General features: G+C 42.3%; 1 protein-coding gene across 1 annotated transcript; it reads right to left on the bottom strand.

Moving 5' to 3' along the window:
• Positions 1 to 2238: 2238 nt before the first annotated feature.
• Taar5 (trace amine associated receptor 5) lies at positions 2239 to 3252 on the bottom strand. The gene has a single exon (XM_057751373.1). The coding sequence runs from the start codon at positions 3250 to 3252 to the stop codon at positions 2239 to 2241; it is 1014 nt and encodes a 337-aa protein (XP_057607356.1).
• Between the last annotated feature and the right edge of the window lie 6849 nt (positions 3253 to 10101).

Below are 10101 nucleotides of genomic sequence, written 5' to 3'. Positions count from 1 at the left end.
GCTGTCTGAGCTGAAATGGGTTTAACTCCACTGAATAAAACACTATAAATAAATTGAAATGTGCATAGAGAATGAATTACTGGTTAGGGTCATACAAAACAAGGACTATTCATCTTAGAATGTTATTACTATTTTTATCTAAATGTCGTGTGTATGTGTGTGTATATTCCACTTGTGTGCAGGTGCCCATGGAAGCTAGAGAAGTGAAGGCGTAAGTCACAAACAATCCCACACCAGTTTGGAATTATGATTAATAGGGTGGTATTTATTTAAAGGGGAAAAAAGTTACAGATCACCGTCCCAGACAACAGCCCTCTCTGCAATCAGGAAGGAGTCTAGTTGTTGGAAACAGAGCAGGAAGCAAAGAGAGAGCGAGAAGGGAAGTAGCCACTCTTTTAAAGAGAGAGACCACTCCCCAATGGGCTGGTATCTCAGCGGCTATTAGCTGGAGGAGCGGAAGGACCTCCCGCAATAGAGAAGGGCTTTGAATCCCTTAGAGTTGGAGTTACAGACCCTGATGTGGGTGTAGGGAATTGAACCTGGGTCTTCTGCAAAAGCAACAAGTGCTCTTAACCACTGGACCATCTCTCTAGTCCTTAATAATTGTCACAAATGGAAATTAATATTCTCATACTTCAGTATATCTATTGTTGATAGTGTGTAAATTTATTAACTCATCGCTACTCTGAATTTTAATTTCATTATACCTATTGGTGGAGTTTGTTAGATGCTTTCACATATTGTTATATTAGAGATGTGGCTATTTTTCAAGATGTTTTAAAGATGTGTTCAGCAGTATTTTCCTTTGGATTTCTAAAAGTGGGGTCCACAGTGTTTCCCAGATACTCAGAAGTCCATAGACCACAGAAGTCAGGGCACTTACAGTGTGCGTGCAGCTGATTCCCTCCTAACAGCAGCACAGAGGGGTTAGAGCACTAACTCAGCAAAGTCTCACACCATACTGAGATCTCAGGAGAATTTTCTATGGCCCAAAAGGTCCAAAGATATTTGTCTCTTAGAGGTTGCCATCATAGCATAAACATATATTCTTTTAAATCTGGGTCCCACATATAAGAGAAAATAAAAATATGGGATAGATATTTACTTCCTTAAAGGCTGCTCTCTGAAAGCAAATGCTTATTTCGCTTATAACCGCTTGGAGGTTAATCTTTGTGAGTATTACCATGCAAGTTGTTTCAAACACACATGCATTCATTCGTAGTCTGTTTATTGAGATTGGCAAAACCATAAACATTTATCCACGCTTGTCAATATAAATGGACTAGAGAAACTTCAAATTAATTCACAAAGAAATTTTACAAAGAAGCAATTATTCGCTCACAGACAGAGCCAGTGCAAACCATGGAAGGAGGGTGATTAGAGGCCTCTAGGAAATTTTAAAAAAGGAGATGGAAGCAGAACATACTCTTATTAGTAACAACTGCTAGTGGAAATTTGTTCCAATTCCCTCTCCGCATGGGCCTTGGGTACTGACTTTACCTCTGAAAATCATATGCCGGGACTTGTGGGAGCAAAGTGAGTTTAGTTTGTGGGACGCAAGCATAAAAGACGACAATTCATTACATGCCCAGGGGTGGCTAATTATCACAGACCACATCGCACATTTCAGGTTTCTCTTATTTTTTCAAAAGAGGGAAATATTCCTTTAACAAGACGATTCCACATTGAAAGGGACAGAAATGTCTTCCAAAGCTCTAGATAGTCAGGTTCTAAGGATACAAGGACTCTAAAAATGAGCATTTTAAGAAAGACACATTCCTAGTGTTGTACTCCAAGTGTTGACTAGGGCATGAAATTATGACTCAGGCAGAGTTTCCCAAAGTTAGATTGGACCCTCATGTTCAGGTCACTTTAGAGTAAGCTTCAATTTTTTTAGTGAAAAAGCAATGGCCGAGGGAAGAGTCAAGGCTATCACTTTTCTCGTGCCCATAGCAGACGCAGGGAGGAACCTGGGAAGGAAACCCCAGGTCTCTGCAACTTCAACTTCTGCTTCTGAGTTTCTAGGAAGCAATGACTTAGAGGTGGGATATTTCCCAGAATTCATCTTACCCACTGTGTATTCAGATGACTTCATTCAGCCCTTTTCCTACACTCTTCTAGAGTGAGAATGCTGGATAAGAATGGTGTTTTACTTCTTTGCTGTTTAAGTAACAGGCTTTTCTTCCCCCACTTAAACCCAGGAAACTGGTAATACTACCGTCCTCCCTCCTACTTGAATCAGTCATGGTACAAATCAATAGTTGGCGACCGTGGTGAGAGGATCTCCCTGCTCAGGAGGAGTTTCAGCGCCTTCCTAAACCACCGGTAGGAGAAGACGTAAATGATGGGGTTACAGGCTGAATTGAAATAAGCAAACCAGATAAAGATGTCAAAGACCAGGGGCGGGGTGATAAAATTAAGGAGGCTGTCAACGAGTGTGTCAACGGTGAAGGGGAGCCAGCACACAAGGTAGACGCCCACAGCAATGCCCAGTGTCTTGGCGGCTTTTCTTTCCCGCTTGACCGCCCCAGCCACGCTTTGGTTTAGGGCGCTGATCTGTTGAGCCTGCCTAGTAGCAACCACAAAGATCTTCACGTACAAACCGATCATGACGAGGCAGGGAACAAAGAACGCGGGGAAGTTTAACCAGCCCCAGAATTTATTAAACAGCAGCTGACAGCTGCCCACACAGGGCATCTCTTCCAGCCACTGGCTGAGCCCCCTCTCTACCACATCTGTGTAGAGAAAGAAGGCGGTGTAGGCAGCTGGTATCCCCCATCCTGCCACGATGTATCGGAGTGCTACCCTGACTGTGACCTTGGAGGGATAGAGCAGGGGGTCACAGATGGCACAGTGACGGTCAATGGAAATAAAACAGAGATGGAAGATGGAGGTGAGGCAGAACAGCGTGTCCAGGTAGGTATGCAGGCGGCAGAGGAAGTCCCCAAAAAACCAGCAACTCTCCACGGAGCGTACTGTGCTCAGGGGAAGCACCAGCAGGCCCAGCAACATGTCAGCCAGGGCCAGGGAGAGCAGCAGAAAGTTGGTGGGAGTGTGGAGTACCTTAAAGTAAGACACAGCAAAGACCACAAACAAATTCCCCAGGATTGTGATCAGCACACCTATTGTGCAGGCCAGGTAGATGACTACCTGGATGGCCAGAGGGTGGACCGTCCTAGGACAAGACCCATTCACCTGGTAGCAGAACGCTGCAGGCTGCTCTCCAGCACCTGGGAGCAGGGCAGCTCTCATTGACAGGTTCTGTTCTTCGTCTTTCTCTGGAATCTGGTCACCTTTTCTACTAAAATAATAAAAATTATTTTACTTATTATTTTTTAAACATGCACAGAATGAGATCAAGAAGAGGAAAACTAAAGGGTGATTGAATTGATTGATCCTGAGTATGGGATCAAAGACACCCTGAAAATCAAGTGTGGCCTGGGACTCGAGGTGCGGGACTATGCTAGCTAGTCCATCAGACAAGGCTCTTTTAAAAGGACTGTAGATGATATCCTTAAAAGAAAAAAGAGGATCTGGGATAAATACTTCCTCAAAAGAAAGTGTATCATAGTGTTGTGTTAAAAAAAAATCATAAAGCATTCTTCTTTTCTGATAAGGCACTTGTCAAGTGAGATTTAAAGTTTTGAGTATGAACCAAGAGATAAATGAACTACTGTGAACACATTATTTCTTGGGAGAAAATGTCTACCTTCTTCCTTCAATAGCTAAGTAAGCTGACAATAATTCAGTCGGTTCAGGTTTTTAATTATACCAACTGGATCTCCAAATAAGAATTCAGCAGACAAGTAATTAAAAGGACAAAAATATTCTTGATGAAGTTTTTTTTGCATTGTATGTTTTTAAAAATATAGCACATAGGGTGAAGCTATCTGAGATGAGAAAATATTTGATTGACCGAACACCAACCTGTAGAGTATGAAACGCGTGCTAACACATTGAACTGAGGGCTGGGGGATGTAGCTCGCTGTGCAGAGGGCTTTCTAAGTATCCACAGTGCTCTGGGTCTGCTCTCATTTAAGCCTAATTTAGTCGCACACACCTACAATCTCAGCACATGGGAGGCAGAGGCAGGAGAATCATGAGTCCGTGACCATCCTTAGTGCCACAGTAAGTTCAAAACTAGTCTGGGATACATCAGACCTGTCTCAAAAAAAAAAAAAATACATGAAAAAAAATGTAAAGTAAACTGAGAGTTTTCAAATTACTTACTCAGGCAGGAATTAGTCACCCCATAAAAGAAGTCCCCACGTGGGAAAGACATGCACAGATCTCTTCTATCAGCAAAAGCGACAGGCAAGCAGTCAGGGGAGATTTTATATTCTCAGAAGAACCTGCTACTCCGTGTGGGGTGATCCAAGTAAACAGTGAAGGAGTGCCAAGGGACTGGTTCACAGTGCTCAGAGTCTCCATTGCTTCCTTTCATTTGCAGTATGGCAATTAAATAGAGAGGCTTATAATATGGCAATTAATTAGAGATACAATTTAAACACATTGGGTTTTTAGAGTCTGCTTTTTACTCCTATGTTTGGGGCTAGCCACAAACTTATTCTTACTTAGCTTGGCTTATTTCTAGCCAGTTTTTCTTAACTTAAATTATCCCATCTAATTTTTGCCTCTGAGCTTTTACCTTTCTTTATTTCTGTATATCTTTTTCTCCCCCTTCTTATTCTGTCTGTGTGGTTATGTGGCTGGCCCTATCTTGTCTTGCTTCTAGATCTTTCTTTTTCTATATTTCTCTTCCTATATAGTCTCTTTGCCTTTTAGCCTATCATTTCTCCTGCCTTGCTAATGGCCATTCGATTCTTTATTAACTCAATCAGTTGTTTTAGACAGACAAATAAACACAACTTTACAGAGCAAAGCAAATGCCGCATAAAAGAATGAAACACATCTTTGCATCACTAAACAAATGTTCCACAGCATAAACAAATGTAACACATCTTCAAATAGGCCACAACAGATGGTAAAATATATTGTTGTAGAATTACACTATAATTTATTTAATCCATCCTCTACTGGATGTTATTCCAAACTTTTACTATTATTCATAGTTTCCCATAGAAATATCTTTAGTATACATGATTCATATTTGTGTGGTTATCTCTCTGAGATGTAACCCTTGAATTGTTATGGCTAGTTCCAAGAATTCATTATCACTAACCACCACCACTCCTTATTCTAGAAAGGACTTAAGAAAGATTTTAATGAATCCATATAAGAATGAGACATAGTAAATATTTTAAAAAGAATGATGTAGGAGTTGATGCTGGCCATGGGAAGATGAAGGTCTGCCACCAAGAGTACTCCCATAGAGCTCAGTCAAGTGAAGCTATAGTATAAATACTAACCAAAGGCTTGTGCTCTTTCCCCGTCTCACCATCATCTTCTCTGTGACTTTGAAACCCCTTTTCAGGACCCACAGTGCCACCTCCAAGGACTGTAGATCCTTACAGGCAACACAGCTCTCACAGGGCAGCAGCAGGACTTCTAAGTTGGGTTGTGTATCCCATTCTAACTCATTTGGTGCCTGTGTGCTAGGGTAAGTTATTTATTGTATCATTAGGGTGCTAGCATGTCTGGGACATATCCCTTTATAGTGGATCTATGTTTCTTATGTAGCTGACGGGTGCCAGGTACTGGAAGAGACTTTAAGCCCAGCCCTTCCTCTCATGAAGATTGTATTGATGGGGTCCTGGAAAGAGACAGGAGTCTACAGTTAAGCGCCTTGCAGAATGCTACAAATGAAGTACAGAGAACTTTGCACAAGCATATAAGTAGGGCATGCAGTTTTTGGGAATCAAGGACTAACTATTTATTAAGGCATACAGTACAGGGAAGGTCAGGCAAAACGAAGAGGGGGCATCAGAAAGTGGGGACATTCGAAAGACATCAGAGAGTCCACATGCTGAAGACATTTGCCAGCATGCTACAATAAAACATAAATTCCTTAAAAACCACCTCAAAGAGTCTGGTTTTATTCCATGCTTTTTCATTTCCCGTCCTGCTGGCCTTGGTGAGCTCCCAATAGATCAGTCCCACTGTCTCAGTGGGTGGGTGCACCCCTCACAGTCCTGACTTCCTTGCTCATGTTCTCTCTCCTTCTGCTCCTCATTGGGACCTTGGGAGTTCATTCCGGTGCTCCAATGTGGGTCTCTGTCTCTATCTCCATCTGTCACCAGATGAAGGTTCTATGGTGATATGCAAGATATTCATCAGTATGGCTACAGGATAGGGCTATTTCAGGTTCCCTATCCTCAGCTGCCCAAGGAGTTAACTGGGGACATTCCCCTGGGCACCTGGGAGCCCATCTAGGTTCAAGTCTCTTGCCAACCCTAAGATGGCTCCCTTAATTAAGATATATGCTTCCTCTCTGAACATGGCGGACAACGAGGGCTGATGAGAAGCCAAGGACAATGGCATTAGGTTTTGATCCTACTTCATGTTCTGGCTTTGTAGGAGTCTAGCTAGTTTGGATGCTCACCTTCCTAGACCTAGATGGAGATGGAAGGACCTTGGACTTTCCACAGTGCAGGGAACCCTGACTGCTCTTCGGACTGGAGAGGGAGGGGGAAAGGAGTGGGGGAAGGGGGAGAGGAGTGGGAGGAGGGAGAGGGAAATGGGAGGCTGGGAGGAGGCGAAAAAATTTTTTTTCAATAAAAAAAAAAAAAACACCTCAAAGGCAACATAAAGAAGACACTTAAACAAGCACCTAATAGAGTATAAATTTTAAAAGCATGCAAAATAGCAAGAGAAATTCAGTTTGTTGATCACTTACTATGCTCCAGGTCAGTGGTATACTGTATTTTATTTAATTTTCTAAATATTTAATCCCAGCAGATGAGAAACAGGAGAGTAATAAAAACACACCTGAAGGTGTTTCCAGAAGTGATTAGATCATGAGGACTCTGACTTAATAATAAATAAGTTGATCTCTTCATTGATTTGTACTTGATGGACCCAATGGAAGAAAAGGTGGGAGGTGATGAGGCTTGAGCAAAAAGAGCAGGTCATTGGGGTCTGTCCTTGGAAGCAGGATCTTGCCCTGTTCCCTTCTTTTATACCTCTTTGCCTGCTATCTAGCTGCCATGATATGAACAGTTCTTTTCCACCATGTACCTCATACACATACTCTCCTGATGTTCTCCAGTTCGTGGGCACACGAGCTGATAGAACTAATGTTTTAAATAGAAAAAAAAAAACAAATATCAAGAAATTAGGTGTAACAAAGCTGAACATGCTTATCTCTGTGGGTGCATACACCCAGGGAGTGACAGCCCACAGTGGGTCTCTTGTTGGTTCCCTCATTATACTCTGTGGAGTTGGTTTTCTTTTTCCACTTTTACATGGGTTCAGAAGATTGAGCACAGTTTGCTAGACTTGTTCTGCAATCACCTTCCCCCGAGCCATTTCATGACCTTTATTCCACTTTTGTAAAGAAAATCTCTCCATGAAAGGAAACATCCACAAAGTTTTAAAAGGAAAATGATTGATAATGGTAATTAATTATTGAGTTATCTTGTTTGTATAGCCATTGATCCCACAAAGCAGGAAGATTGTTGTTGGGTTTATATACAGGTTAGAAGGGGAAGGCTTAGAAAGGCAAAGCAAGTTATCTAAGATCATTTAGGAGGAATCAGCCAAGTTGCTTTTCGCTTGTCCTGCTCTATAACCCAGGCCTTCTTCCCTTCTTCATTAAGTTGCCAATCACAAAACGATGGAAGCCTGGAGCAACCATCTTTCCATCTTTTCAACAAATCCATTCCCTCTATCCACAAGTAGCTTCTGCTACATACCCAGACCCTTCTTAGGTGAACAAGAAAGGGAAAGGACATCGCTGAGAAGAACAGAACAGCTGTAAAAGCACAAGTTTATTATGCTTTTGATGTGGGATTCCCTTCTCTATGCTATGAATACCATTAATGAGTAAAGAAACTGCTTTGGACCTACAGCAGGGTAGAACTTAGCCAGGCAGGGAAAACTCAACTGAATGCTGGGAGAAAGAAAGGCAGAGTCAGAGAGAAGCCATGGAGCCTCCACTGGAGACAGACACATTGAAACTTTGCTGGTAGGCGACGACCTTGTGGTGATGCACAGATTAATGGAGATGGGTTAAATTAGATGTCAGAGTTAGCCATTAAGAAGCTAGAGCTAATAGGCCAAGCAGTGATTTAAATCATATGGTTTCTGTGTGATTATTTCATGTCTGAGTTGCTGGGCCAAGAAACAAACTAAGGGCCTCTTTACAACATGCTTTTGCATGACAGCATGTCATGATTAAGCACATAAAAGACAAGTTCTATAACAGGAGATTCAAGTCTCTTTTTATTGCATTGCTCTCTGGGATTATGGAGATGAAGAATAAGCTTCATCGCGCCAGTGCAGAACCTTCAGTAGCCTATAGCTCAGAGCAGCAGGGTGACAATATACAGAATAAGACAAAGCTGTTTCCATGAGCTGGAGCTCAAATATCCTCCCAAATGTAGATCACTAGAGGATTGTCCCAGAACCCTGTCTTTCATTTCCCTCCCTCCTGTGTTTATAAACAAGTGTGTTCTTAGAAGACCATTTCCGAGTCCACAAGTGATAACCTGCTGGAGCAGCTAGCACAGGTGCTGTGGGAGACCTTCCCCAACCTGGATAGAGGCCCAAGAGAGAGTATTATCATGTATTATCTTTCCACTGTCTAAGTTAGTTTTTACCTCTCCACTCACATGTCAGTCTACTAGAATCAGAGCTAGTTTGGAATAGAGATGCAGACCTGTTGTTTCAGCACTCAGCAGGTTGAGGTAGGAGGATTAAGACACCTAAGCCAGCCCGGCTTACACAGAACTTAAATGTTTTAATAGGATATGGAGAAAATTGTGGGCACTTAGTAGATGAAATATCTTTGTATTTAAATTTTTCTATTCACCAAGTGGATGTAGTTTCCTAGTAGGTTACATGTGGGGCTCTCCAGTCCTTTTCTCACACCCTTGCAGCTCAGCCTGTGTTCACTGACTGACTGAACTGACTCTATTCTGATGCAGTCTCTTTCTTTTCTCATTTTATTTCCTATGGCAAGCCATGCTGTGCAACCTCAGCTAGAAATTACATCCCCCAAATCTCTTTTTGGATATGATCCCAAATTAAAGAGTTGCATACAAGATGCTCTCAAGACTCAAAAGGACAAAAGAAGTGGTGACCATCATTCTGCACTTAGCAATAAATTGTTACTGAGCTGGAGAGAAGGAAGAGCCAATGGGTACTGTCTCTGCTCTGTATCCAGCTTGTCTTCCTGACAGCTGGCACTGGAGCAATGGACTGAGCTCCCAAGGTCCAAATGAGGAACAGAAGGAAGGAGAACACGAGCAAGAAAGTCAAGACCACGAGGGGGGCACCCACCCACTGAGATGGTGGGGCTGATCTATTAGGAGATCACCAAGGCCAGCTGGACTGGGACTGAAAATGCATAGGATAAAGCCGGACTCATTGAATATGGTGGACAATGAGGGCTGCTGAGAAGCCAAGGACAAGGGCACTGAGTTTTGATCCTACTGCATGTACTGGCTTTGTGGGAGCCTAGCCTGTTTGGATGCTCACCTTCCTAGACCTGGATGGAGGGTGGGGGGACCTTGGACTGCCCACAGTGCAGGGAACCCTGACTGCTCTTTGGATTGGAGAGGGAGGGGGAGGGGAGGGGGGCGTGGGGAGTGGGGGGAGGGGGAGGGAAAAGGGAGGTGGGGAGGAGGTGGAAATTTTTAATAAAAAAAATTTTAACAAATTAACATTTTCACAGTCTTAGGCATTATATAATAGCAGCATTATCATTTTCTTGATAAATAATGTAAGTTATTTAGAAAGTTAATTAGTTTTTCATAAAAAAGCAAACCCTAATCTTATAAAAATAAATGTATTCGTCTATTATATTTCATGCTAATAAAGTTGGGAAATAGAAAAAGAAATAGAAAAAAATCAAAGATACTTTTTCTAGGGAAAAAAAGAAAGAAAGAATAATTCAGCCTCTGCATGCTGCCATCGGCTTTCAGGGTGAAGGATATCTAAAGGGTTAAATGACCCTAACCACACGACAGAAAACTGTGG

This window comes from Chionomys nivalis, chromosome 2, assembly GCF_950005125.1.
Source record: "Chionomys nivalis chromosome 2, mChiNiv1.1, whole genome shotgun sequence".
NCBI lineage: Eukaryota > Metazoa > Chordata > Mammalia > Rodentia > Cricetidae > Chionomys > Chionomys nivalis.
The sequence above is the reverse complement of the archived record's forward strand: the minus strand, read 5'-3'. Positions and strand labels throughout refer to the sequence as shown.

Bases quoted from the DNA above. Each gene is read 5' to 3' on its own strand.
- Taar5 (XM_057751373.1), bottom strand. From the start codon at position 3,252: ATGAGAGCTGCCCTGCTCCCAGGTGCTGGAGAGCAGCCTGCAGCGTTC.